The sequence below is a fragment of the Aspergillus eucalypticola genome, assembly GCF_003184535.1.
Source record: "Aspergillus eucalypticola CBS 122712 chromosome Unknown BO83scaffold_8, whole genome shotgun sequence".
In the NCBI taxonomy this organism is placed as follows: Eukaryota; Fungi; Ascomycota; class Eurotiomycetes; order Eurotiales; family Aspergillaceae; genus Aspergillus; species Aspergillus eucalypticola.
In genome coordinates, this window is record NW_020290282.1 from 1034664 (window position 1) to 1061619 (window position 26956).

At 48.8% G+C, this 26956-nt stretch overlaps 9 protein-coding genes and 1 non-coding gene across 10 annotated transcripts; 6 read left to right on the forward strand and 4 right to left on the reverse strand.

Annotated features, from left to right (window-relative positions):
- Window positions 1-770: 770 nt before the first annotated feature.
- BO83DRAFT_462856 (O-methyltransferase) lies at window positions 771-2454 on the reverse strand (the record flags this gene model as incomplete). Its single annotated transcript, XM_025537303.1, has 5 exons — window positions 771-1299; window positions 1376-1827; window positions 1892-2015; window positions 2088-2214; window positions 2272-2454. 5 exons carry the CDS (start codon window positions 2452-2454, stop codon window positions 989-991), a joined length of 1197 nt encoding a protein of 398 aa, XP_025389850.1. The 3' UTR covers window positions 771-988.
- Window positions 2455-8851: 6397 nt separating this feature from the next.
- BO83DRAFT_425770 (uncharacterized protein) lies at window positions 8852-9356 on the forward strand (the record flags this gene model as incomplete). The annotated part of the gene is made up of 4 exons (XM_025535230.1): window positions 8852-8977; window positions 9056-9112; window positions 9173-9226; window positions 9342-9356. 4 exons carry the CDS (start codon window positions 8852-8854, stop codon window positions 9354-9356), a joined length of 252 nt encoding a protein of 83 aa, XP_025389851.1.
- Window positions 9357-11272: 1916 nt separating this feature from the next.
- On the forward strand, window positions 11273-12193 carry BO83DRAFT_407264 (uncharacterized protein; the record flags this gene model as incomplete). Its single annotated transcript, XM_025533942.1, has 2 exons — window positions 11273-11914; window positions 11980-12193. The coding sequence occupies exons 1-2, from the start codon at window positions 11397-11399 to the stop codon at window positions 12191-12193; spliced, it is 732 nt and encodes a 243-aa protein (XP_025389852.1). The 5' UTR covers window positions 11273-11396.
- A 1825-nt stretch (window positions 12194-14018) lies between these two features.
- On the forward strand, window positions 14019-16128 carry BO83DRAFT_241893 (uncharacterized protein). Its single transcript, XM_025526969.1, has 3 exons — window positions 14019-15527; window positions 15606-15671; window positions 15731-16128. The coding sequence occupies exons 1-3, from the start codon at window positions 14160-14162 to the stop codon at window positions 15938-15940; spliced, it is 1644 nt and encodes a 547-aa protein (XP_025389853.1). The 5' UTR covers window positions 14019-14159; the 3' UTR covers window positions 15941-16128.
- On the reverse strand, window positions 16100-17695 carry BO83DRAFT_377331 (putative mitochondrial carrier protein). Its single transcript, XM_025530957.1, has 2 exons — window positions 17277-17695; window positions 16100-17213 (listed from the first exon to the last, which is right to left on the reverse strand). Exons 1-2 carry the CDS (start codon window positions 17324-17326, stop codon window positions 16316-16318), a joined length of 948 nt encoding a protein of 315 aa, XP_025389854.1. The 5' UTR covers window positions 17327-17695; the 3' UTR covers window positions 16100-16315.
- A 686-nt stretch (window positions 17696-18381) lies between these two features.
- Window positions 18382-20056, forward strand: BO83DRAFT_377332 (ceramidase). Its single transcript, XM_025530958.1, has 4 exons — window positions 18382-18726; window positions 18814-19000; window positions 19076-19592; window positions 19649-20056. The coding sequence occupies exons 1-4, from the start codon at window positions 18631-18633 to the stop codon at window positions 19830-19832; spliced, it is 984 nt and encodes a 327-aa protein (XP_025389855.1). The 5' UTR covers window positions 18382-18630; the 3' UTR covers window positions 19833-20056.
- On the reverse strand, window positions 20056-21744 carry BO83DRAFT_377334 (putative toxin biosynthesis protein). Its single transcript, XM_025530959.1, has 4 exons — window positions 21498-21744; window positions 21304-21442; window positions 21135-21243; window positions 20056-21079 (listed from the first exon to the last, which is right to left on the reverse strand). The coding sequence occupies exons 1-4, from the start codon at window positions 21705-21707 to the stop codon at window positions 20194-20196; spliced, it is 1344 nt and encodes a 447-aa protein (XP_025389856.1). The 5' UTR covers window positions 21708-21744; the 3' UTR covers window positions 20056-20193.
- Window positions 21745-22043: 299 nt separating this feature from the next.
- BO83DRAFT_t116 lies at window positions 22044-22155 on the forward strand. Its single transcript has one exon. It is a non-coding gene; the product is annotated as a tRNA-Leu (tRNA).
- A 591-nt stretch (window positions 22156-22746) lies between these two features.
- Window positions 22747-25869, forward strand: BO83DRAFT_335313 (DNA repair protein). Its single transcript, XM_025528405.1, has 4 exons — window positions 22747-23027; window positions 23099-23535; window positions 23594-25010; window positions 25068-25869. Exons 1-4 carry the CDS (start codon window positions 22935-22937, stop codon window positions 25710-25712), a joined length of 2592 nt encoding a protein of 863 aa, XP_025389857.1. The 5' UTR covers window positions 22747-22934; the 3' UTR covers window positions 25713-25869.
- BO83DRAFT_377336 (ESCRT-II subunit protein VPS25) lies at window positions 25657-26862 on the reverse strand. Its single transcript, XM_025530960.1, has 4 exons — window positions 26318-26862; window positions 26134-26209; window positions 25832-26055; window positions 25657-25761 (listed from the first exon to the last, which is right to left on the reverse strand). Exons 1-3 carry the CDS (start codon window positions 26714-26716, stop codon window positions 25943-25945), a joined length of 588 nt encoding a protein of 195 aa, XP_025389858.1. The 5' UTR covers window positions 26717-26862; the 3' UTR covers window positions 25657-25761; window positions 25832-25942.
- Window positions 26863-26956: the final 94 nt, after the last annotated feature.

The following is a 26956-nucleotide window of genomic DNA, read 5'->3' on the forward strand; positions in this document are numbered from 1 at the left end:
CTGTGCAGGTAAGACTTAAAAGTAAAACGGCCCCAAAGCCAAGGATTAGTCGTTCCTAGTAAGCAGCACATTTACACAGAGTCGAAATTTTCTCTAAGGAATTTTCATAATCTTGCCACAGAAATTCTAATTGCGAAATATAATGCTTTTCTAATATAAGTCAGCTCTCATACTCATTCTAACATAGTTGGATAGATCGCTGTACTAAGATATAGCGCAGCTAGGGCACTTTGGCTGAGTCACTAATAGTCAGAAAGACTGCCTAAGACTCCTAGTACATGCTAGTATTTTTTCAGTTTTATTTTATATATATATTTTTTTTCCCTATTTGAATTGAATACAGACAGTACGTGCTCAGGTCAATGCTATGTAAAAGTTATGATTTTGTATTTTATGCTACAGTCCGGTCTCTTAGTGTTTATATATTATAACCTGGTTTATCAGGCTTTGTGTATAAGTATACAAGTTTAGAAATAATTGTAAGGTGTAGAGAGTGTGGGAAAAAAGAGTAATGAATATAAACCATACTCCCTGGTCGCTCACTTAGTAGTATATACTTTCAAATATGTCCCGTTTTCTAGTATCAATATATACTTATCTATTGTTTTTCATATATTTTAAATTAGTTATAAGGATGAAATTTACCACACTTATATACTCATGGAATAGGGGAAAACCCCTTTCACGATATTTTCATAACCGCGGGCTGCCCACGAGGGTGAATCTCACGTGGGCATCCCTTGGGGGTCTGTCTCAAATCCCTTTCTCCAGCGCTTATCCCTAACTGGGATTGAGAAGCAGAGATCATGACCGTTAGACGATCAAGGTCCTATTTTGACATAGCAGTCAATAAGTCAGTGGTATTCTCCGGTCCGCTTCCCCACCCCTTGCAGGTAGAGTACACCGATCGATCAGCATCCTCGAATAGTCAAACGTATCGCTATAATCTAGCTTTTTAAGGGTGTCTAAATATGTTCTATAATCGAAATCACTTCAATCTAGCCTCCACAACCCCAACAGGCACTCCAGGAGCACGCCACACCTTAACTAACTCCAAGCCCGAGATATCCAAGAGATGAGCCCAGTCCTTCGTTGACCGTTCGAGGCCACCAAAAGTCATCATTGTCTGATCCATCCAGGCATGGAACATCGATCCGCCGACATCAGGCACAATATGCTCCGTGATCAGCACGCGAGACTTCTCTCTATCCATGGCGCCAGCCAAGTTAGATAAGATCTTCTGACTTTCGTCGTTGGGCCAGTTGTGGAGACAGCGTCGAATATAGTATGCCAGAGCTCCTAATATAATACATATATCGGTCAATTTCAATTTTCTCCAAGCATTTCAGTGTGGATAAGACACATGTATACGTACCCTTGACCGGCTGTGGTTTGAAAAAGTCATGTCCCATGGCCTCGATCCCGTACTTCTGAATTTCGTCACCGTTATCCTCTATTACACTCGCCTGGTCTTGAAGAATAAACCGGCCCTTGAGATCGGGCTCGGTCTCCTTAATTTGTCGAATGACATGGCCCCGACCACCCCCGATGTCAACCAAAGTAACCGTATTATCGCTTGCCAGGGGACCTAGTTCCTGAGTAAATGGGTACAGGCCCGTTGTGACCAGCATTGAGTCCGCGGCCTTCATGGATTCGTTGAAGCGGCGGAAGTTGCTAGGATTTTCGTACAGATGCTCAAACGCGGTCTTGCCTTCGCAGTTGTGAACCAATGAATAAGGGTTGTTGCGAAGAGTTATCTCGTTCTTCCAATTCTTTTGACGGAGGAATTCGCAGTTCCGCATCATACCGGGAATGAAATCGTGCATCCTGCGAAAAGTTACTTTAGCTCTCAATTCGTCGTTTTACTAAATGGTAAGACTTTTGAACACACATGGAGGTGTAGACTGCTCGCATTTGCGGCACAAGATAGATTTCCGAGAAGGGAGTGTGGGCGTACTGCTCCTCTCCAACTTCGCGGAAGGGACCAACTGGAGTGGCGGCGCGCATGTGTCGAACTATTCTCAATCGCTTGTTAGTTAAACGGTCTCAGCAGTCAAAGAAGCAAATATGCCATCTAGAACACCTACCAACCAGTTCTTTATCCATCCCCGTCTTCTCCGATATCTCGGTAGCTGAGATACTCTTGCCTCCGGTAGGGATCGCTTCGAAAACACCCGCCTCTAGAAGTGTTCGTATGGCTCCTGTGTTGGCAGCCTAAGAAAACCCATTAGTCAGTCACCTGTATCATTATAGAGCAGAATGATGACCTACATTTTCAAACTGCGCATAAAGCATATCTGCTGGACCACGTAAGGTCTGGATCAATTGCGTTGCGTTCATCAAAACTTTGTATCGATCTTCATCTGAGAGGCTCTTCTGATATACATTCGTAGCAGATATGAGTTGTTCCAGACTCTGCTGGAGAGCCTCATCTCTGTGGACAATCGTTCCCATTTTGCACTATTGGGGATGCTGGAGGTGAGGTTGAAGACTGTAGGATATTAAGACAATTGAGAGGATCTGAGTGCTTTCTTATAGCATAGGCTTTCGCGCCGGCCTTAGCCGAGCAGTGACCAGCCCATAGTCTGCTAGAATTTCCCATTACCCGAATTCAGCGCAGTTATGGCACCCTTGCTGGAATGCGTACGGCCGGTAGCACTGTCAGGCTGCGGAATTTGCTGTATACAGAATCCATGTGGGTCATTTTATAGCTAATGAATGGGTTGGATGGCAAAAGTACTACTGCCCTACCCACCTACACACGCGCACACACACACACACTCACTCACTCTCTCTCTCTCTCTGTCTGTCTATGAGTCTCTCTGTGTGTATGGGCGAGTGAGACATACTGTCTCTGCATTGCTATCATATGATCCGGTCAAATCCCTGTGAAAATTCCTCGTAATCTCAAGACAGTAGTTACTAAAAGTTGTAAGTCGCATGAAACTTGCAGATGAAACAGTCTGTTGTGAGTTGATCTACAAGAAACGCTCTTACCGACGGCCGCTAACAATCGCCAGACTTATCAGAGGTAAATCTGACCAATGGATTAGAATGTTTCCAAGGGATGATGTCAGCTCCAGTAGTAGCCGGTATTGAGACATATGTGCATGGGCTTTGGGGGAAATGATCCGCTATTCACAATTGGGCTAGGAAGCTGCTGGGCTGTTCTGATCGTGTCGTCGACGAGTCATGCTTGCCATCTAATGATCCCCTAATTTGAAGGCAAGAATTTTCACCATGCAAGATTATCATTTCATCGGAATATTGCTCTATTGGGGACTCGTGGCGTACATATGCAAGCCCCCCGCCCCTTGCAAGACGTTGCGTACTTGCCGAGTATTCCCTTGCAGCAGGATAGAGGCAGTGCCTGCGTGGACATTTTCCCCTAGATCCAATCCTACAGCTATTGTATGCAGGAAAAACGAATCCAACAGTGATCTTCATCGGAAAGAATGTCGTGTTTACCCATTCAAAGCAGCCCGGTTACGGAATTTGCGTGGTGGGTGTCACTATACTCCTGCATAGTTCCGTTGGGATTCCGGCACCAAGGGGCCGAAAGAAGACTACAATGCATTGCTACGGCTCAGTCTTTCCTCCGTTTTGGGGTAGTTGACTGGCTAATATCAATCTACTATAAATTGACATGAGAGATTGCTAGTGACTATGCTGTCCGACCTATCGAGTAAACCGGTAACTTAGCCCTCTAGGTGGGACTACCAATCAGCCTCCCCAGACAGTAAAGATCTTTTGATGGTATCATATCGGGCCCCTGATCACTGCAGTGTTACCTGTCTCTTGATTGCTTCCCATTTCTCCTAAGACCCCTCAAGCCGCCATTCTGGTAAACTGACTTTGGCCAGCTGCTGATCTGCACGAATCCACCAATGATCAAAAGACCCGAACGGAGAATTGAGCGGTCAGTTGTTTTACCTTCAAGCTATCTGAGCCACCCTAGATAAAACTTTGAAGAGACTTTACAGTGATATCTCCAAAGGACCTAGAGAGCTAATTGGTCTATATGAGTCAGCATTCCTATAAGCGCAGTAATCGAGCCACGCACGGCTCGGCGTGGCGATGCTTTCAAAGGTAATTCCTTCTACACGCAGGGATGGTGCTAGTACGGGTTACACACAAGGTGATTCATTTGCCAGTAGAAGGCAAAGTACTATCCTTGAGGTAAAAATTGTCTTCGACCATTGGTCTAGCTTCGAATCAGCCATATTTGGCCGTTCAATCATTATACAGCAGTAGACACATACAGAACTCCCGCAGGCTCTAAAACCGAACTTTATGAATCCTCCTGGTCCAAGCATCAGAACTATACGGTCAGATTTGGCTGTGCGACGCGGCGACACCGACCTTAATTGCTCGGCTTCATACACGCGCAGTCATTAAGTGTACATGTTGGCGATGGTCAGTGGATGTGCCATATAATTTTCCCTAAAGGTATAAAGGTATATGTCCTTATGTTCTTCAATATATATCCACTATCTTAACCCCCAATTACCTGCTTATAGCTAGGGAACAGTCAGCGCCTGTCTCGCAGGTCCTGCATCCCTACCCTCTCTCTCTCTCTCTCTCTCTACCTGTGACGAGTATTCACACTTCCACCGCCACCGCCTGAGTGTTCGAGGCCCAGATGGGGCTGCCTCCAGCCTTGTAAAGTACGATGTTACCATCGTCCTGCACGATACAGTAAACACTGTTGTCGCCTATGGGGTAGGCAGTCTCCGTGTGCCAGATGATCCTCCCACTGATGGTACTTTAGATAGTAAGTTCATGTTAGCCCAGGGGACCTTTCCAACCAACCCTATTGAACATAGGGTGTCCTGAACAATGGGAAAAGGAAAGATACAAACTTTACTGCGGACAAAGATTTCCGTCCTCTTGCATTTTGAGCCCCTGGGTATCCTCCCGTTGAACGGCTGTATTTTGGAATATACAACGGGTGTATTAGTAAATGGCAAGCTTTTCATCGCTCTGCATGCAGAATTCGGTATTGCCATTAGTGCTTTTCAAGCTGTGGCCGGGTACGAGCCATTGTCCGTTGCGGAGAAGGTTCGACATGTTGAGGGGTCGCGAGTAGGCTGATTGTATATGGACAGTTTGTATAGAGAGGATGGATAGATAGAAAGAGGATGGTTATGGAGTTTCGTTTTGAAGTGGGTGAATGGCAGGTATCTGTACCTCGAGTCTTGTTCTCTCCTGGGTTAGTTTTGGGCATACTTTATTCTCACTGTACAAGAGTTTACCGCCACTAAAGTCAGATTGTCCTTTTGAAGATGAAGATTGATCATCCCAAAGTTTAGCTCCATAGTAGTTCAGCTGCTGGAGTCCCCAAAAGGGTCCAAGCACTGGCGTGGCGAAACTACTCCAGAGTCATGTAGCGCCTTCGACGATCGGGCACCCCACTGTGCAAACTGCAAAGTAGATCTTGTGTTCGAGCGACAAGGTGCTAATATACCAGTATTATACTAGTGCGCCACCCGAACGGTATGAGCAAGTATATGCGGTAAATCGCCGACTCGGAATTTATTTCCTTCCAACCTCCGCCTACTTACATTATTTACATAGTTTGTAGAGGTTGAAGCGATTGAAAAGGCAGTATCAAACGGATAGTAGCTCTATATATCCGATGTTTCTGTATGGATCAGGAATACTAGTAGCAATGAGTATCTTCTTGACCGAAAGAAATGCCGATAAAAGGCTGCGGGGTGTTGTAGGAAGTTAAGATGTTGAGGCGCCGCTACCGAGCATGAAGCATGAAACGAAAAGATATTGGTTGTATTGCTATCAGGCGCTTGCGGAGCGAGGCACAGCCAGAAGAGGGAGAGCAGGGTCTCGTCTAGTGCCCTCGCCTTCTGGCTACCTACGTAGTAGTATTTGCTAAATCAGCCTAGCCAATCTGATACCAGGATTCATCCAGTTAGAAAGGTATTCAGAGGTGCATTTTGCGAGTTTGCGCAGGCAAAAGCAAGGTCGGAGAAAGGCGTTGTTCAGAACATTGCTTGGGGTATTGGTCGATCCCACGTAGTCCTCTTGCCTTGCTGGCCATAGGCTGTCAAACAGCCAATTTTGTTGAGGAAGACGGCTGTCCTTGACATCTAGCAAGTGGAGATATGAGCACCCATCCAGGAAAGTGTTCTCCAAACCAAAGATGCGGAGTGGGGGTGTCCGATCGTGGAAACGCAGTTCCGTTCGCCATCCGTCAGCGAATGGCTCCACGAGAATCAGCACAATATCTTCACGCTATCTCAGCTCTATCAGGCTACCAGCCGCAGTGGGGACCGCTTCAAGTAATGACTGCATCACGAATACTAGGCGGTTGTTGTTGGTACGTATTTGGATTCTACACATGACCATACAGACTCTGCAGCTAGCTGTATTTGGACTATTATTTACCCCTAAATCCAAATAGGAAGCTGTCTGTTTGTTTTGAATATACAGAATCTACCTGGGCTTCTGTCTGAAGTAGTTGCCTTAGTAGCTGGAGGGATAATAGTCTTGGTAGGCTCTTTAGAGAACACTTCATTAAGTCGGCTGATCTGACACCAGCCATTCTCAAATAAACGGAACTGATTAGCCTGTATGGTCCAAATAGTGCCGACTTTATCTACTAGATTGATGGATGCTACAACATTGGTTACCCTACAATCAAATACTTGTATTATAATCAAATACAAACCACAACTCCCTAACGCTGAGAAGCTGGAGCTACTCAGGAAACTTTGTAGGCATACACATTCCCCGGGTTTACTCTACATTTCAGCTTCTTGGTGGCGGCAATGCACCGCAGATGAAGACTTCAGTAATCATACTAAAAGCCCTCTGCGGCCATCTTCTTATGAAATTCAATCGTTATTTTGGTAGATAACAATTTTGATCTGACTAAATACGTGACTTGGATATTGCGTGACAATGTGAGACTTGGCCTTGAAGATGACAAAAGGAAGAAATGCCTGTCTACTACTGTTAACTCCCCTATAACGCATCTACCACTTGTAGGAGATGCCTTCACTTATATTATTCTATATGTGACTACCCGGGACCGAGAGATCAGTTGTTATCCAAGTACGGATTCGAGGTCAATATATGATAGCGAATAGTAATGGATCAATAAGTTAAGAGATAGGGTACAGTGCAAATCAATGAAGAGCATAGGGAGATACCTGATTCAGTAATAAAGAAAAACAACCTAGTAGCAGAACTACTTAGAGAGCAGCTGAATGGATGTGTCAAAAAGGTCGCATCTCATGCAGTTTGTGGGCTGACAGATTCGCCAATCGATCTCTCACAGGGCACGATGGGCGTAACGACCGTCCGCTCCACATTATGAATGCAATATGTCATCGAAGTGGTGCGCGATGCTCACCACCCAAGCTCATTATCTCACTCGCATGCAATCCTTCCCTTGTAGGCACTGCACCCGCGGAGATTATAAACTTTTTTTTTCTTCTGTGGTGCAGCTTGCCTATTTTTTCTTCCCTGGCATTTTTCAGGGTCTAAAGCCACTCGTCAATAACATGGGATACAATGGGATGATATGATGATGTGGTAATGAGACATCACGACCCCGGGCGGGACTTGGAGCACCACATAGCCATAGTCATGCTGTTTAGCCAGGATTATCTCTCCGGATTACACAGTGGCAAATTCTAGCCCTGGGCGGGATCATTTCCAAGGCTGATCTAGGCACCAATGAAGCGGAAGCGTAGTGAAACTCGGAGTTTGCTTGCATCATTGCTGTGCGAATCTTCCGCGGGCGAACAATGTTACTCGACCGTGCTGATTGCATGTCTAATTCCTATCTATATCTTACCCCTCTTAGCCGTGGTAATACCGTGTTGGCGCACACGCCATGCGGCTATTCCTTCCCGTTGTGGTACAGGTGGACACCCGGGCCTCAGGGCAAGGTCGTGTATCGCCAGATTCCAGCTGTGCAGGGTCTATCTGCATTGATATGACATCTGCGAATTGGGTGATCTGTACCCATGCAAGAGTTCTATGATGCGCTGAAACCTTGCCCGACATGGAGTAATGTGTCTCAGTTGGTGCTTGACTTTACGACCCGAATGGTACTGAAACTGACGTTGGACTCAAGGCCGTTGACTGTCGGCTTGGTCCCTGGCTGTCACGTAATATATGCTCGCATTACGCGGTAGGTCTGAGACAGCAACACCAATTCTTCTTTCCGTATTGACGATTTGACGAGACATCATGACAGTCTATCTAAAAACCAGCTATCCACTCGTGGTGACGTTGGCGCTGTGTAACGTGCCGAAGTTAATCTAATTATAGTTGGTTCTACAATGATCCCCATCATTGTGGTAGCCGCCTCTAACGCGGTCTTTGTAACCTCAACTCGTGTCTTGCATTGATTAAGTGATGAGAGCAGTTAGTTCAGACGGATAGCAGAGCAGTCTGGATCCGATACGTGCGATGACGCACGTACACATGGCAAGGGAAGATGTAAGGCTTTCCGCCCAGAATCAGCATTACGAGAAAAGAACCAACATACCTTCTCATCCGGGGTTCCCTTGCATCTTGCATAACCTAACCATCGGTCATGTTGCTTCTCAGAACATGACATATCCATTGTCTTCGTGAAATGTAGGTCATCAGAGCTGCTTATTCGTCAGGTTTCTTATGCCTTCGTAAAGTCAGCATCTAGGTTGTATGCACGATATGCATGGGCTTTGGACGCCTAATCCTGCGCCAGGCATATAAAAGCCTCCTCTCTGGCTTTGTGGAGGCTTCAATTCCAGACTTCAAAGTGTCACCAGATTTATCAGTACCAATCGCCCCGCCTCCTTCTAATAATCTAACAACGAAGAATATCACCTTCACAATGCAGTTCCTCCTCCTCGCTGCAACTTTGAGTCTCGGTGCAAGAGCTCTGGCTTCCCCTGCACCGGTTTCTAACAGTATGGAGTCGCGGGCTTATCATTGGCATGGTTGTGGCGCCGGTATTGAGGTATGTCTTGCATGTTTGCATCTACATTTACAATAGATGCAAAGCTAGACCATAAGTTGTTACTGACTCTGCTTGAAGTGCCATTCTGCCAGTGACTGTTGGGCGTCCGAGGATTGCGTGCAGACTGCCCTCGGCGTAAGTATATTGTGCCAGTCTATATAGTTATTACTAAGGAAACTGACCTCGTATGTGCAGAGCACCGCCAATATCCACTGTGGACAAGATGGTTACCCCACGGCTTGCTGGGCGGTAAGTAACAATTCTTTGGCCTTCTTCTTTTCCTTTTGTCCTTGAGTATTCTTTCTATCCCCCTTCGCTATAAGGTGTTGAGTATGATGCTCGATGTTCTGACAGCCCTCTGTAGGATTGGACCGATTAGATGTTGGGCTTTGAGTTTCTTTGTCAGGGTTGGTTTGCATCAACTGCGAGCTGCGCGACGGCCACAATTGGGAAGGCTTCCTAAGATGACTCAATTTCTCGGGTGATATGGTTATTGTGTTCTCATCCTAATCAATCTGGACGCTTGAAGGCAGTTCCATAAGAGCAACAGGAGTCATAGGCATCTAATTACTGAAAGGTAATTAGCTAAGATTGGAATTTATTCGGCAATCGTTGCAACTCCCACTTTTGTTTCTCTCTTCACTCCATAAGAATTCCATTATCGGAGCGACCATTGCGGAGTCGGAACAGCCGGAGTGGATTGTGCATCGTTCATAAGTCTGTTACTGTTGTATGCAACTTCTCCGTAAGAAAATTCAATTAGTACAAAGGAACATTCTTTGGATTAAGGATGTCCTAGGCGAGTTGGTTTGTAACTGGGGAAGCACTTATATCGTTTGTTGTATCGCTGAATCAGCGCTCGTGCAGCTTGGATTGATTGAGAAAAACGGAGAGGATGCAGTGATGCTTGATTGGCTACTCTGTAATTTTGAGCTTGTTGATTCTGGTCTGCAGGAAGGTGAATGCACGTCAAATTTTTCAGTTCAAAACTGAGCGCTTGGTCTACCTCGAGCCCTCTTGCTAGTACCAATCCACCAAGAAGCCGACTATTTGACGTCCATTCAGAGATTAGCGACACTTTAGTGCAAGACCACTGCGCCAAATTGGTGCCCTGCTTAGAGCAATTAGGCAGATGCATATCGGGGTACGTGGCTGAACTATCGATGAGAAGCTCACTGTGGGCGAAAAGAGAACCTCATATCTAAATGCATCGCCGGTGCTTTCCTGATTAGAAAACTGCCCATGTCGGGCCCCTTCGCACTCCGAGCTGTAAGCCCGATCCCCATGGATAAGAGGGACTTGGGCGAAGTAGATATTAAGTCTCTTCGCAGCCTTCAAATACACTTGAGCAATCTATGCACCCTTGTTCCCTTTCATAAGTTTGTAATTTCATGCAAAATAGCGCAATCTCGGTCTCTACATGCGACAATAAAACAACTAACAGTCAGCCGATAGAACCCGGGCACGAGATAACTTCGGAGTAATAAATCCGCGGTGGCGTACCAGGGATAGCTCCGTAACCAGTAAACGATTTACCTTGACTCGCAATGCTTTCCGAAGCAAACTTCAATCATGGAATGCAGAGCGGAGCCTGCCAGCTCCTACAAGTATGGTCGGATTGGTTAATTATAATGTCCAATTTATTGTATCCCCTCTCCTCTCCTTTTACCGTTTTCTTCCTGTGTTGTCCATTTGGATATTAACGGGTGGTAAGGTGCATAGGCTTGAGGTTTCAAGAGCGGGATAGTAAAATTTTGCTACCAGTGTTCAGAATAGACAAACTGGTTTTACCCTTAACAAGAGGTAATGAGCTCTATGCTGCACTAAAACGGACTGCAAGGGCCACCTGGAGCTTAAAGCACGGTATGCTGCAATATGACTAACGCGGAACCCGGAACTGGCGAATGTGAACTTGACCATAGCCGGATGTCTGGCTTCCAGGTATCCAAGAAGCAGCAGCAGAGCACGCTTAATTATGACTTGTAATGTGTCGGTCCAGACGGCCTATTGATGAAGAAAAGCGAGCATCCAAATCGACGGCTGGAGAAACTCAAGCGTGCCACTTTGAAATCGGACCAGCCAGTATGTCAGTCCGCTGGAACTCACGGCTTTCTGGAAGTTTGGCAGCTCTAGTAATGTCTTAAAATTTACTACTTGCAATCAAGCGCAATTAGAAAGGGTTATCTTGCGCATACGTCGGTTTTGTCATGTGTTTGATCACAGACAAAGGTGCAGCTCGCTGAATTCTCATTCTTCGTCTTTGCTTCTAATTTTATTCTATATTGGTCAGTTGAGTATTCCATATTTCTTATGATGTAGGTATAAAGCCCATAAGACCTGTCCGGAAACATAACCGCCCTATTCCTCTCAGTCACTTCTTTTAGCCTACCCTGTCACTTTCTTATTCAGCCTTCGCATAATGGAAGCCTTCGATCTTTCCGTTGCTCCCCCAGAATTCGCGGTCTGGGCACCAACAGTCTATGCCCTTAATGCTTACACCAACGTTATCTGGCTCTATGTGTACTATGGCATGATATACCGATCTTACAAGGACAAGTCCTTTGCCATGCCACTCATTTGCCAGTGTCTCAACATCGCATGGGAGATCACCTTCGGTTTTCTATTCTCTCTAGACCACTGGCTAGTCAGTCTTACCTTCCAAGTCGCCGTGGTAAGCAATTTTGGCGTCATCTTCGCGGCAATCAAATATGGGTCCAGAGAATGGGACCGATCCCCAATGATACAACGCAATCTGCCTTGGATATATGGCGGTGGGATATTACTGGCAATTGCAGGGCACATTTGTCTTGCGTCAGAGCTCGGCATGGTGAAGGCTTGCTTCGCGAACGCAATTGTATGTCAGGTTATCCTGAGCGTTGGATATGTCAGTCAGCTTCTGGTTCGGGGAGCCACGCGTGGATTTTCCCTCCATTTGTGGTACGTATAACTAGGGTCTAGAAGACAAAATAGGATTGTTGAAGAGGGGCTAAACTTCGAGTCAGGTTCTTCCGGTTTACGGGCTCGTTGACTCTAATCCCGGAGTTTTACCTCCGTATTAAGTACTGGCCAGAGGCTTTTGGATGGCTGGGCGAGCCTTTTATGCTCTGGTGCTGTTATCTCTATCTCGGCTTTGATTTGGCATACCCAGTGCTCTTTTGGTATATACAACGACGGGAGAAGGAGGAGGCGATGGCCAAGGCTCTCAAGGACAGGTAGCACTATGCCTTCATAAGTTAAGAAAGAAGGCGGTATGATGCTGAAGGCTGGTAGATATTTGCGGGGGGGTGGGGGGGGGGGCTACCTTTATAAAGTTGTACTTGAGCCGATCGTACCTATTAGCAGATAGAAGAGGGCTAGGGATGGGGTTTCTTTCCCATTTGTGTGCTTTTCCAGTTTATTTGTCCGGTTCTAATTGTTATTTATTCTTGTTTGACTAACTCCCCCTGTTAATTACAAGCTGTAATAGATCTCACTCCTCGTGTCTGCAATATATGGTGGATATCAAACGCTTCCGGATGACTACATATGTGGGTGGGTACATAGGCCTAGCAGGATAGCAGGAAGATAAGGACATTCTTTGTCGGAACACTTTAAATTATCAGATATAAGCGTTCGTTCGACATAAAGGAGGGGGGAGAAGAAAGAGGAGCTACTAGCTCTGAATTGATTCTCTGAGTATCTCCAGAGCATCGTATTACTGTAAAACTGAGAGACACCCTACCAAACAGCTGTGTAAGTAGCAACCCTCAAATCATGCCTGAAGGTGAGTGTTGTCCAACCTCGGCCCACAAGGCTGTGTGTTGTGGATGTACGTATTAGTTGTCAGTGGGGGCCAAAGACAGACAGGAATCGACCAGACTAGACTAGACTAGACCAGACCCTTAATACCTACCCAGTAATATGTAGGGTACACACAAGAATGGATGTCATCCATCTCCGAAATGTGCCAACTAATCATTGATCTCAGGTCAGGTGCCAATACGCACTCACAATAATGTCAGTGACTGACTGACTGACTGACTGACTACTGCCTGGTCATCCTTGATGCCTGCTGAGCGGAGTGTCTACTTTAGACTTTACGAAGTCAGGAGATAACTAACGTAGATAGATAATCTCCACTGAAAGAACTTGTGGACGTCAGGGTTCCATGGGTACGCCAACGGTTAGACCCGTGGGTTTTTTTCCCCTGGGTGAGTAAGTAGTAGTGAGCGGACTTCTCCTATCAAGTGGAAATTAATTAGTTAACAAACAAGGTAAGTATCTATCGATAAAGCAGGAGAACCTGAAATTGTTCGATGCAGGATGGTGGAGAGATTGATGACTGGCGTGGGTGGCGCTTTAGACGCCCAACCTCTCCCTCTCTTTCACTCACTCACTCGCACAATGGAAGATGCCGTCTTTCTGGACGGACTGCTAGAAGCTACTACCAACATCCATCGACTAACCATCTATTGGTCACTTAAATGGCTGTGATGGGATGAACCAATCTCACTCTTTACTTCCTATAGCTAGACCATCCACCTACCCTACACAATACTACAGTGTCAATAGCCGCCCATCGCCTGTCAATTGTTCTATAAACAGATGTTTTAATTCGACTCCGGTAGTAGTAGCTTCAGCGCTTCCGCATGAAGGGGGGGGAGAGGGGTCGAGCTTCGCGTAAATTCGAGGACTCTCTGCCTATGATCGAAGACACCAGTGGGAAAGTACCTGAATCCTTAATTGTCGCCGCCCGCAGCTGATCCCCAAGGCGGCCCAATCTTTGCCAATCCCCCACTTCAGCTGAGCGAAGCGCCCGCGTTTACGAGGCACGAGGGGCCGGTTTTTTCTTGTTTTCGCTCTTATTTGATCACTTCTTCTTCTCCTCTTCTCTTCTCTTCCTTTTTCCTCTTTGTTCATTCCTCACCTACTTCTTCTCCTAACTACTTTGACTTCCATCGTCAAAACGTCTTGAAACTTAAGCAGCATCAGCATCTTGTTCTGCTCGAGATCAGGGTTGCCAACCTCCGCCACACCACACGGCTGATTTGCTGCCCACTTATCGACGTCACACCCCACCAGCCTTATTCATCTGACCTCTACTACTATACTATCCACGCACACACCAAATTGCTCATAATCAAAGAAGAGGGAGGCGGGATATAGGCGGAGCAGATACAAAACACAAAGAAAATCAACCGCCATGTATTCCTCCTATCCTAGAGGACGTCACCTCCTCACCGATTCGGAGTCTGACTTCTCCGAATCGGATTACTCCATGGTAGAGACGACTCCACGCCGAAAAGTCACTACTCGTCGACGCTCCATCTCCCGCCACCGCTGGAGCCCCGAACAAATCCATAGTAACACCTACCTCAGCCCCGTGATCCATGACCACCACGCGCCTCAACGCTCCGCCTCCACGGGCGCCCGTCGTCGTCCCGATCGTGAGCGCGAGCGCGAACGCAACAACCATCCCGTCGCCGTCATCGTCGACGTCCACAACCAGTATGACGCCAAAGCCGACGCCAAGACAGATGCGAAGAGCGATGCCAAGAACGACGCTCGAAACAAGAGTGCCACCAAGAACCGCAAACAGGAACACAAGATGCAGCAGAACTACATCGATCCCTACGAGTCGGAGGATGAGACCAGGTTGCGGGATCATCGACGAGCTCGCACTCGCCCGAGTAGTATCTCCCGGGAGGCATCACCGCTCCCACCTACGAGGGATTATGAGCTGATGCTCGATACGCGGTTCCTCGAGCAGAATGATGCCCGTCAGGACCTGGAGCTCCTGCGTCATCAGCAGGAGATCGCCCGTCTAGAGCGGGAACTGGCTCGTCATCGTGAGACTTCCCAGCATCGTCAACAGCAGCAGCAGCCTCCCCCGCCTCCGCCGGCGCCGGAGCATGAGCATCGCTCACCTCCTCCTCACCATCATCACCATGAGCTCCGGCTGCTGAGGGAGGAGGATCTGTACGAGGACGAGATCAGTGAGCGGCTGCGACGGCTGGAACGGTTCGAGAAGAAGCAGCGCATGGAAGAAGAGCAGCGTGAGGCAGAGCATCGCTACCAACTTATCAAATTCGAAGAGGCCCAGCGTAAAGCTGCGGAGCAGGAGGAGCTCAGCCAGAAGATGCGTCAACGGCAGCTGGAAGAGATACAGCGCAAGATGGAAGAGGAGGAGGAGAAGGAGCGCATCAGGAAAGAGCTTCGTGATGAAGAGGCCAGGCGGATCCTGGCTGAACAGGAGCGCGCCCGCAAAGAAGCCGCGATGAAGCAGGCCGCTATCGAGGAGTGGAAGCTCAACGAGGAGCGGAGAATCATCGCTGAACGGGAAGAAAGAAAGAGACGTGACGCCGAATTCAAGGAGAGACTACGACTCGAATTCGGCTACGACGAAGAGCAGTTGGAGAAGATCATCAAGAAGGAGAAGGAACCCGAGAAACCTAAGGAACCGGAAAAGCCCAAGGAGGAGCCTGAGAAGCCAAAAGAAAAGGAAAAGGAGAAGGAGAAGGAGAAGGAAAAAGAAAAGGAACCTGAGCCCCAACGGACTACCTGGATCAAGGTATGCCATCAGCTCCCGTCCCCCCCCCCCCCGGCCCCATAGCCCTATCTAAGTCGTTCATCTAACTCACTGGTGCAGGTCCACCGCAAACATCTTCTCCCCGACACACTTATTGCCTACCGTCTACCCTGGGACTGGGACGAGGTAAGTTGAACCCTAAACACTCTAGATACCGTCGACGATGACTGACTGACTGTGAACAGCTCGACGGCAACTACATCATCATCAAGCAGTGGATCTCCGAGGACTTTCAGGAGGAGCTGTTCGCTCACTCGCGGCGTCTGCGTGAGGGCAAGCTTGTTGCTCAGCACTCGAGCACCCTGACCGAGCTGAAGGTGAACGACCGAAAGAAGGACAAAATGTACCTGGTCCGCAAGAAGAACCCCGGCTCACGTGCCTGGATCTTCACTTGAGCTCGCAATTTTTTTTTTTGACGCGCTACGAAGTGTGATACCATGATTTGATTAGTCTGATTTGGTTCTTGTGTTCTCTTGCCTCGTCTGTCAATATTTTGTTCTCTTCTTGTTCACTTTCACAGCTATCCTATACAAGATGTTGGCATAATGATTTGTCGAGTCATGATGTTTTCATTTTTCGTTCCATGAGTTGGGATTTGAATAGTTGCTATATATATGATACAATGATGATGATGATGACCAAACGTCGACCCATGCAGTCCGTATCCGAGGCCCTTTTATACCCATAACAATAACAAACTCCGGCCCTAACTAACCCCTTCCCTTCTAAGGAATCTAAAACAGAGAACCTAACTACAATCTACAGACAGCCTATTCTCCCTTTGATCCCCATTGGACTTCGGCCCTCAGAATCAACTCCTCGTAGACCGTCCACGCAAGCGCAGAACTCAGCGCTTTCCTCGTAATCCGCAGCCCCAAACCGCCAAATAGACTTCTGACTCCATCCTCTTGCACCATCAACCTCACAGCCCGCATCATGTTCCCATACCGCCCCGGCATCAGCTGCAACCGAGTCTTGACCGCATCGAACGGGTTCGTAATGGTAGTGGCCAGCCCGGCCGCCAATCCCCCAGAGACGAAATTGATTGATGACGACTTCAGTGGCTGCTGATCAGACGAAGAACCTGATAAGCCCGCCAGTCGCCGTTTCAACTGCTCGTAAAACAAAACGTATAGTCCTGCATACGGCGCATCACGCGCCGCTGTAGCTCCAAATCCGGAAAACAGGCCCCGGAATCCCTCTGTCCGGACTATATCTCGCCCCGCGCTGAAGAGACTCCGATAGGCGTAGTAGTCTGATTCGTAACGAACTTTTAGCACGGTCACTGGCATCATGACGAAGCCAGCAGCAACCCGGGCGGCAGCCCCGGTAGCTAGATTGGCGGTGTTGGACAGTTTGGGCAGTGCGGAGGAGCTATTGGTGACGGGAGCAATGCCATTCGATTGAGCGAGACCCGTGCGAAGGGCGTTGAGGCTCGTAAAATACAGTGCTGAGCCGAAACCCGTGCGAAGGGCGGAAGGGAGTGTACCACGCCATAGATTGCGGATTGGATTCGGAGAGGAGAGGATGGCCTTGAGGGTTGGAAGGAGGGAGGCGTTTTGAGATTGTTGTACACGGGTTTTGAGGAGATCAGCGGGTTGGAGAAGGATGGAAGAGGTAAGGCCCGAGAAGAGCCCTGCGGTGAAGTGGAAGGTCGTCTTGGAAGCTGTTGGATTGATCGTTCGTTAGGGTTTACTCAATGGAGAAAAGAGTAGATGAGTGGCCATACAGGTTGAGGTGGTTTTCACCTGCGGTACAGCATAGACCGCATTGTTCGACATGGCTTCGGATCCCGCAGCCAGTGCTAAGAATGAGTATAGATAGAGGAGTGATTTAAGAGGGCACGCGTGATGAGATCAACTCATCCGGGGCACTGCACGACAATGTCTGGAGAAGAATTTGAGATTGAGACAGACCGCTTGAAGCGGTGACGGTCACATTGATGGTAATCAGGATAGCATGGCAAAAGCGAAGAGGCGTGAAATCAGGTTTTGCAAGGATAATAGGTGATATGAATGACTTTTCAGCGAGTGTAAGAAAGAGAAAGGGGAAAAAAAAGTGACAGACGGTGTAGATACGAAGCGGTAGACTCGTTCTTACCCAAAGCGGAGGGCCGTTGGTGAAGTCATCTGGCGCCGGGCGGAAAGCATCTCGATTGGCTGCAGATCACCAGCCACAGTTGCCGCGGCCGTCGCCGCCTCTCAACTTCCGATATCTCCGGCGTAAGGACCTGCCAAAAGTGGCACACCAACAGGTACAGGTTCAGGTTAAGGTTAACGTACCTGTGCAGTGACTGGCAGGCACTACTAAAGAACTACTGGAATACATGCTGTGTCTACTTCATAATATCATACCCAACAACCAGGCCTATCGCTGCTCACTGCTTACCATTTACCAATATTACGTTCAGTACTACGACGTACTAGCAGTAGTCACAGGGCTGATCATGTCGAAATACGGAAATTTTCAGCAGGAAGAATACTAGGTAGGCTGCATTTGGGCAACGCTAGATAATCCAATCCATGAGCTTTCTCCGAGCAGGTGCCGTCTTAGCACTTTTACAATGTGAGACATAGGGAGGCACTATGGCCTATGCATGCAGAAGAATGCAGGTTGTTAAACACCATTCCATTCATTCCACTTGGCCACGCTCACGGCGAATGTACTTACTCTGTAATCTTACCGCCCATTGTTCCCGGCGGCAAACCGCTCAGGCCCATCGAACCAATGGGGACCCCGTAAATGGCGGGTGACATACCTTCCTCCGTACTTAACCGTCACATTCACGCCAGTTCGGTTGGACGTTAGGCGACTGGGCTGCAGATCGGGCGTATTGGTCGACGTCACGGTTCATGGGGAGCCGGTAAGGCAGAGTAACTGGTAAGTTCGATGGCCACCCTCAGTTGTCAAACTTAACTGCCCTGCCTTTTCCTTTCCTCTCTTTCGGGAATCTGGCCTTTCTTCAAGAAGTTACCCCTGCTATGCCCTCCTGCTCGTAACTCCCCGTCGTTCCATTGTGGTCCGCCAGAGACGTCACCAATCCCTCCACCCTGCGGAGAGCTGAGCTGAATCTCCGTCACCCATCATGCCTCTCTCATCCTTCCTCCCTCATATTCCATATCCACCCTCCAGGGAAGGATATTGGAGCCCCGTCACATCTACGCTGAATTGGTGCGAGGAGGTATGCGCGCGCGCACAGTTTCACTCCATTCTTTGGTCACACTCTTACTATTACAATGAGTTGCTAACCATCATGCGAACGAGATAGGATTACTATGCCACCATCTACTCCGCAGAGATCGTCAACACGCTGACAAACCTGCTGTTTATGGCCCTTGGAATCAAGGGTTTCCTAAGTTGTCGTCGCAATGGACATGATTCTATCTTCCAGGTCGCTTACCTTGGCTATCTGCTGGTCGGAACTGGAAGCTTCCTCTTCCATTCAACGTTGAAATGTAAGTGAAGAGTCATAGTGGGGGAGGGGTAACCTGTGTTGTTCAAGGTTGCTGACCCGTGCATGAAACTCACAGATCCCATGCAGCTGGTCGATGAATTGTCCATGATATACACCACATGTCTGATGTGCTATGCATCCTTCTCATACTCCAGACCGAATGGCTTTCGCGTCATCCTGGGCATCTTCCTTGCCAGCTTGGCGATCTTCATCACCCTCTACTACCACTACCTCCAGGACCCCCTGTTTCACCAGAACGCATATGGCATCTTGACAGCCATCGTCCTCATCCGCAGCATGTACACCATGGAGGTGACGCTTCGTCCTCGCTGGCGTCATTCGACGGAAGAGGACAGGCTTGCGCGTGAGAAGCAGGGCCTGCCTGTTCCGACCAAGGAACACCAACATTACGAAAATGTACGGGACATTAAGACTCTCAAGACCATGTGGTTCATGGTTATCTACGGTTTAAGCGTGTTCCTGGGCGGGTTTGCCATCTGGGGCTTGGACAATGCCTTCTGTTCGAAGATCCGCGGATGGCGCCGGCAAGTGGGTCTTCCCTGGGGTATTCTCCTGGAAGGCCATGGTTGGTGGTATGTTTCGCGCTGACACCCTGCGTGCTGTCCCTGCATACTAATCCATCTACTAGGCATCTGATGACTGGCCTTGGGGCCTATATGTACCTCGTTTGGGGCATCTGGCTCCGACACTGCTTGAACAACCGCCAAGAGGAGTACCATCTCTGGTGGCCTCGCTTTTGGAACATCCCCGAGGTTCTCCGCACCAGCGCCCCAGGCAAGGGCGCGAACGGGGTGGCCAAGAAATCAAATTAACTGGACTCACTCCTACCCTTGTTTCTTTGGTGTCTTAGACCTGACCTCTTGAGGAGCCTCGAGGACTGGGGCTTCGAGTGCTCTTCTGCGTCAGGATGATCGCTCACTTACAGTTTTGTTGATCGAGTTGCTTATAGACCTGCTCTGAGCTACTCAGAAGTATACCATTATATCCTATAGATAAGAAATTGAGACCAAGAGATAAATATAGATCTTTCTATCGGGGTATCTCATTGGATACGCAAGTATCTCGCTGGAAATGTATATGCGTAGTTATATCTAACCTCTTGCTGAGAGGACACAGTCTATACAACCGCTGGAGTAATGTGCGATCTTTATCCACAAACGAACAATCAACCATTCACAGCTTTGACTGGGCATGCTTCTTCTTCGGCCGTTCAGGTCGCGGAACATGCTCCTTCCACCGAGAATCGATCGTGACCTTCTCGACCTTTGACTTCCGCTTCCACTGTTCCTGGAAATCTCGCTCCTCGGTTCTCCAACGCTCCAACTCAGCACCCAACCATTTACTCGCCGCATCGGCACACTCTTTAGGAGCCTCCTGAGCAAGCAGATGACCATATTCGGCAAGATAAACATTGCGCACCCTACCAGCAGGAGCCCCACCACTGCCACCCTGCCCCATTCCTGTAGCAGCCATCTTATCCGCCATCATCTCAGGCAAACACATATCCGATTTACCTCCAAAGATATAGCAGACACTGGGACGAAGATGCGGGAGCATAGCGAACACTCGCGACGATTCTGGCCGGTAAAATGGCCATGAGCCCAGATGATCGGGATTCAGATCTGGATGGGTCACTTTGTTCACGGGGACCTTCTTTCCTGGGGGCCCATCGTAGTTGGGTCGCGAGAAGGTGAAGACTTCTTGGTGGAGGGTTGTTCTGAGCGTGACGGGTCGGTCACCGCTTCCCTCCTTTTGCTGGGATTCGTCTAGTGGGTGAATGGCCGTGGGGAGCTCGCGGAGACCGTGCTCGATCCAGCGGTCGAGGACGCGAGAATCCCAAGCTAGGTAGAATGGGTTTCGCTTGAAGGCCTCCGCGGCGGCTTTCCGGGATGGCCATGTGTCTCGTCGGTAGGTGGATAATTGGGTCGTTTTGGCGATCCGTTGTCTTTGTCGCATGGCCATCTCGAGCCCGTCGAGCTGGGTGGACTCACGTTGTATTACGGGGTCCAGGAGGACTAGACTGTGGATGAGACGTGGGTGCATAAGGCATAGCTGTGCGCTGTGGGAGGCGTTAGGTTATGGGTTCGTGGTAGGGTTGGGTTGGGAAAGCATACAGGTGTGCACCGCCCATGCTATGTCCTATACCGACGATGGGGCGAGGCATTTCTTTGCGTTTGACGTTGATAAGGTGCAGGAGATCTCTGGGGTGGTCGAACCAGCTGGCTATATGCACCTCGTCAGCATTATTTCGGGGAGTAATGAGAAAGAAGATCAAATCCATACGGTCGTTGCCCAGGAGGTGTTCATTTACTACGCTGCTCTCGCCCTGGTGCGCGACATCCGCCATCCATATACTTCTAATTCGGAAGCCATTTGCTTTTGATCGAGCGTATAGCTCCTCCCATAGAGGTTCATAGAGCTCCTAGTATATGCATTAGTCACCTTCATTTAATTCAATTGTTGAGATGACCTCAAACCTTAGGAAACCCATTGGCATGCGCAGCAAGAATCGTTACATCCCCTGGCTGTGGGTTGGGGTTATCGAGCGGGATATATTGCTTCACGACCAGATTTAATACATCTTCTTGGCCATTTGCCATCGCCGCGGGATACTCCCTGATATGTTGGCATTCGACGATATGCTCAACGACCCGAAAGGGGCCAGAAGAATTTGAAGATAACGACATTTCTTTTTCTGAATCAATTAAGTGAACTTCGTAGTATCGTACGACCCCACGGCGACGCCGGTATATATGGATTAAAGGCAAGGGGGAGCAGTTATTCCCCGGATCGGAGGGTCCGAACTGCCGGGGCTGACGATGAGCCGAGGCTCAGGATCAAGAGCGACCGGGGGAAAATGGCCGATCGCTTGATGGATCGTAATGTCAGGCGGGGAACGTGAATGGTCGGCTGATACCGCTAGTCATGATACAAGGTAACGGTTACGGCTGGGGAAATCGGGTTATATTGCACTTGCCTTGCCATTGATCATGTCAAAGTATGCACCTTTTAATATATCAACAGGCAAGATGGCCGAGTTGGTCCAAGGCGTCAGGTTAAGGTCCACCTTAATACCTAGCTTCACAGCTTCCTGATCATCGTAAGATGGCGTGGGTTCGAATCCCACTCTTGTCATATCTTTTTGTCTTTTTTGCTTTGGCATATAAGCCATACTGTATAGGATGTAAGGGTGGTCTTCTTTTTTATGGCACTTTTCGTCGGTTATCGCTACCTAAGATTCTGTGGGTACTACGTCGATGCTCCTTCAAGATGATGACAGACATGCGGGTGGGCTGTAGCGAGCGTAACTCCCAATCTAGAACCAGAGATATATTTGATATCATGATACTACTAGTAGTAGTCAGTACTACTCCCTAGAAATCATCGAATATTCAAGCAAATTGGGTTGCATTTCCCTATCATTGCTCACTGTATTATCAGATCAGGACACCGCGAAGGTCCCTACAGAAAAACTTATGAGCGAACAATTCACCACATTGCCAATCTACATACTTAGTTGTACCCACATGGGAAGTTGGTTCACTAGTTGCTTCCTTCCGTGACATGACCCCACGGCTTACCTACTTATTGTTTGTCCGCAAGACCGTAAGATCACCAACAGATTATCGAAACCAGAGCTTACAATCTCGAAAGCTCATAGTATACTCTATACATGACCAAGACGACGTAGATAAGACGTGCCTGACAGCACAAATCGACAATTTTCGACGTATCTTATCTACACGTGACCTGGTGTCGTGTCGGCGCGTCTGCGCGTCGCATCGCAAAGCCACAAGAGGCAAAAGACGACTGCTCTCTCAAGCCGGACGTAACTTTCGCCCATGCTACTATTTCCTCTTAAAGCGCGCCACATACTTAACATATCTCCGTGCTGACCGTCAAATACCCACACAATGGCTGAGCAGGGAGGAGAGCTTCAACTCTTCAGCCAGTGCAAAGTCTGTATCATATGCTCCAAAGATCTCAGTGCTGATACAGCACATCAGGTATGATAGCTACAGCCTTCAATATATTAGCAGTTCACCCAGGCTAAAGGAACGAACTATTGATTAAACAGCTCGCATCTACATTCGAAGAACATGGTGGAGAAACTGTGATATATGAACCGCCAGCCACCTTCCCTCCCCTCTCCGATTTCACCCACCTCATCTCCTGCACGATTGACTTTCCTGCATTCGACGCGGCCGGCGATGCCCTGATACCAGTCGTCAAACCCCACTGGGTGCATGCGTGCCTAGCAAAGAGGAAGCTAGCAAATCCGCGCCAATATAGCCCTGACCCACGGCTCTTCTTGAACGACGTGGTGATCACATGCGGTGATATACCGGGAGGCGATAAGGAGGCTATCATCGGCGGTGTTCTGGCGAAGGGTGGAATCTACAGCCCGAAGGTCTCTCAGCAGGTCACGCATTTGGTTGATTTGACCGCAGAGTCCGATAAGGCTCGATTAATCGCCGCTAAGAAGTTGAATATCAAGATAGTGCTTCCGCACTGGTAAGACGGATTGTCACCGAAGGGACTGGGTCAATCTAACAATGGTTTCCATACATAGGTTCGACGACTGCCTAAAACTGGGCCGAAGAATCGACGAGCGTCCATATACCCTTCCCGACCCCGAAATTCTCCGCGCAGCGCCAGATGCACCCATCCGTTCCTCAGAAAACCGTGACATCATCGGCGCATCCACGACGAACCCAGCCAACCTTCCCTCATCTGTCAAATCGCTCGACGCGCAGCCAGCGCTTACTGTATTTCAAGATAAGAATGTCATGCTATCAACAGACCTCGGTATCGGCCCTCGTCTTCTCGGGTCTATCGAGGATATCATTAAGAATGGTGGCGGCTCCATCACGACGGATGTCTCAAAGGCGGATATCTTGATATGTCGCTATAGAGAGGGGTTCGCATACCGCATGGCATCGAGGCTGAACAAGGATGTCGGAAACCTATCGTGGCTCTACCACCTGATGACCTACAACACCTGGACATCCCCTCTACGGCGATTACTACACTATCCTGTCTCGCGGTCCGGAATCCCAGGCTTCAAGGGATTTAAGATCAGTTTGTCCAACTATGTTGGCGAAGCCAGAGCATACCTGGAGAACCTGATCACCGCGACAGGCGCAGAATGCACCAAGACGCTAAAGCAGGAGAATACGCATCTTGTGACTGCTCATGGCAACAGCGAGAAATGCGCTGCCGCAAAGGAGTGGGGATTGCAGGTCATCAACCACTTATGGTTGGAGGAGAGTTACGCAAAGTGGAAGCTGCAACCCGTTTCTGATCCGCGCTACACTCATTTCCCTAAGAGGACGAATTTAGGCGAAGTTGTTGGGCAGACCAGACTTGACAGAACGGTCCTCGAAAGTATATTCTTCCAGAGTGAAAGCTTAGCCAGAGAGCAGGAGAGCCCTCGACGGGCGATGCAGACTAAGGAACAGAACACCGTCGCTGCAAAGTCATCGGATACCATGCAACCACCGTCGGCGAAAGTGACAGAATCCGAGAGCGAGGTACCGCAGCAGCCGCAAATTGCAACACCGCGAGCGGCTGGAAAGTCGCGCAAGACAGCTACAAGTGATAATCAGAAGCTACAAACACCGGCGCGTGCCCGGCTTACGTCTGAAGGCAAGGAAAATGATACGCCGTCCACGACAAGTAGCCGGAAGTCAAAGGAGGCCGCTACCGCTCGACTGCATGAAATCGCACCGGACATTGCATTGTACGAGAAAGAGAAGAAGCGTGTTGGTGGCGTGATCTATGGTGGTCGACGGAAGAATGACGAGGATCGGGTCACGATCAACAATGGCAAGAAGCGGCGTTCTATGGAAGCGGAGGACAAGAGCGATGAAGAGGACAGCACGGAAGCAAAGAGACAGAAGAAGGGCAAGCCGTCTGTCGCGATGCATCTTTTAATTACAGGGTATCAAAAATGGGTTGGGAATGCGAAGAAGGAAGACTCAGATAAGGTTTGTTCACCACCTTATACATGTCTGTAATTGAGAAAGGCATCTGACTGTGAGCAGCGCCAGCTCCGTGAGCTTGGCATCTTGGTTGTCCAAGACGCCCGGAGATGCTCCCATCTTGCTGCCCCCTCTATCCTGCGGACTCCCAAGTTCGTCAACGCGCTCGCATACGGCCCGGATATTGTGAGCATCGATTTCATCACGCAATGCCTCGAACAAGACGAACTTCTGAAACCCGCTGATTTCCCACTAAAAGATGATGCATCGGAAAAGAAATATGGATTCTCTCTGGAAGAAGCGAAGATGAACGCCAAAAAGAACAAGAACAAGCTTTTGCAAGGGTATCAAATACACTGCGTCGAAACTATCCGTGGTGGTTTTGATGCGTTCAAGTCCATTGTCGATGCTAATGGAGGAGAATGCTCTCTCTTCCGTGGTCGCGTTTCGTACCGATCCCAGCGCGAGGAGAGTGACGAGAGCTCTGGAGACGACGATCGCAACCGCAAGGAGGTATATCTGCTGAGTAGCACTTCTGCAGACCACACCAAGCTGTGGCCGCGATTCCGCCAGATGGTCCTAAACAGAGGCAAAACACCACGGATAGTCCGGGTAGATTGGCTTCTTGACATTGCCATGTCCCAAACGCTGCGCGCCGCAGATGCATATGAGTTGGACGAGGAGATGGCAGATAAGATGGAGCAGTAGCTGGCTCTTGAGCACGGTGTTAGGAGTGCTGTGTTGAAACATATATGCCCTGTTATGAACAGCGGGAAACCCTTAGAGCTCTCTCGGGGGACATTATCTGGTTTTTGTATATCCCTTACTTTATCATGAAGATAGTTGCCGTATTCTCAGCGTCGCCAATGGACATTGCTTTCGAATGGAGCCACGAGCCGACCGCATGCTGTAATCAGGCCAGATGACCTACCCGATCCTTAAAAGAACTTGACACCCTCCTGGCCCTCGCTACCGAAGACTTGCGCCTTGCCCCGTTTTACGAGAACGTTGAGGGACTTGTGCATCGCATCGGGATCCATCCCATGCCATTCTATTCCAGCCAGCCGTTAGCCATCATGCCATACCAGCATTACTCAATGACCAAAAAAAGCAAAGCAAGTCAACCTACCCTGCGACATCGTAGCCTCCCCTTCCAACAACTCATAAACCGTAAGCACCACATTCTTCTGGCCTGTGTTTTCCACCTATACACCAAAATGAAGCAGTTAGCAATCACAATCCCTCCTTTTAACCCTCAACCGCCCACAACATATCAGAGGAAACTAATGATATGGAATAAAAAGAACACATACCCAATCCGCAATCAACCCAGCCCACTCCTCCGGCCTCTTCCACCAAATCCACGCCACACTCTTACTCCCACCATCAATCCACTCCGCTCTCCTACCTCCGCCTCCTTCCTCTTCACTCTTCGCCATCCAGTCTAGAATATCCCGCGCATCGCTCATGGATATGCGCTTCCGGAGCGTCGCATTATGGAATAACGGGGACTCGATGGCTTCGATCAACGATAGGCGGTAGACGTGGTGGTGCCGACACCAGGATTGGATCAGGGAGGACCATTTCTGGAGTTGCGAGGTGCGTGTCGTGCTGTTGGGTTGGGGGGTGAAGAAGGCTGGGAAGGAGTAGGTGAGGGGGAATTGAAAGGGTGGGGTGGTGGTGGTTGTTGTTGATGTTGTTGCGCTTGTCATTCTGGTGGTGGGTGTTTGTTTCGTAAAATAAAATTGGGATAGAGAATTGAGATATGTGTATTCCGCTGTTGTCAAATAGTACTCGGTATATAATACGGGTTGATTGATTGTATCGTTGACGGTGATAGTTGTAGTGGTGGTGGTGGTGGTGGTGGTGATCGATAAGGACGTCAGTAGATTATTATCTACCGCCAGCCAACAACCCACCCACCTTAATGGAACTAACTAACTTCTCCGCCT

Bases quoted from the DNA above. Each gene is read 5' to 3' on its own strand.
- BO83DRAFT_377331 (XM_025530957.1), bottom strand. From the start codon at position 17,326: ATGTCGAACAATGCGGTCTATGCTGTACCGCAGGTGAAAACCACCTCA. The intron at 17,214-17,276 runs CTGTATGGCCAC...GATCAATCCAAC, and splicing joins CAGGTGAAAACCACCTCAAC to AGCTTCCAAGACGACCTTCC.
- BO83DRAFT_241893 (XM_025526969.1), top strand. From the start codon at position 14,160: ATGTATTCCTCCTATCCTAGAGGACGTCACCTCCTCACCGATTCGGAG. The intron at 15,528-15,605 runs GTATGCCATCAG...TCACTGGTGCAG, and splicing joins AACGGACTACCTGGATCAAG to GTCCACCGCAAACATCTTCT. The intron at 15,672-15,730 runs GTAAGTTGAACC...GACTGTGAACAG, and splicing joins TACCCTGGGACTGGGACGAG to CTCGACGGCAACTACATCAT.
- BO83DRAFT_377336 (XM_025530960.1), bottom strand. From the start codon at position 26,716: ATGACAAGCGCAACAACATCAACAACAACCACCACCACCCCACCCTTT. The intron at 26,210-26,317 runs GTATGTGTTCTT...TTTGGTGTATAG, and splicing joins CTGGGTTGATTGCGGATTGG to GTGGAAAACACAGGCCAGAA. The intron at 26,056-26,133 runs GTAGGTTGACTT...TGGCTGGAATAG, and splicing joins GGAGGCTACGATGTCGCAGG to AATGGCATGGGATGGATCCC.
- BO83DRAFT_377332 (XM_025530958.1), top strand. From the start codon at position 18,631: ATGCCTCTCTCATCCTTCCTCCCTCATATTCCATATCCACCCTCCAGG. The intron at 18,727-18,813 runs GTATGCGCGCGC...CGAACGAGATAG, and splicing joins CGCTGAATTGGTGCGAGGAG to GATTACTATGCCACCATCTA. The intron at 19,593-19,648 runs GTATGTTTCGCG...TCCATCTACTAG, and splicing joins CTGGAAGGCCATGGTTGGTG to GCATCTGATGACTGGCCTTG.
- BO83DRAFT_377334 (XM_025530959.1), bottom strand. From the start codon at position 21,707: ATGTCGTTATCTTCAAATTCTTCTGGCCCCTTTCGGGTCGTTGAGCAT. The intron at 21,443-21,497 runs GTTTGAGGTCAT...TGCATATACTAG, and splicing joins ATGCCAATGGGTTTCCTAAG to GAGCTCTATGAACCTCTATG. The intron at 21,080-21,134 runs GTATGCTTTCCC...CGCCTCCCACAG, and splicing joins AGCATGGGCGGTGCACACCT to CGCACAGCTATGCCTTATGC.
- BO83DRAFT_335313 (XM_025528405.1), top strand. From the start codon at position 22,935: ATGGCTGAGCAGGGAGGAGAGCTTCAACTCTTCAGCCAGTGCAAAGTC. The intron at 23,028-23,098 runs GTATGATAGCTA...TTGATTAAACAG, and splicing joins GTGCTGATACAGCACATCAG to CTCGCATCTACATTCGAAGA. The intron at 25,011-25,067 runs GTTTGTTCACCA...GACTGTGAGCAG, and splicing joins AGAAGGAAGACTCAGATAAG to CGCCAGCTCCGTGAGCTTGG.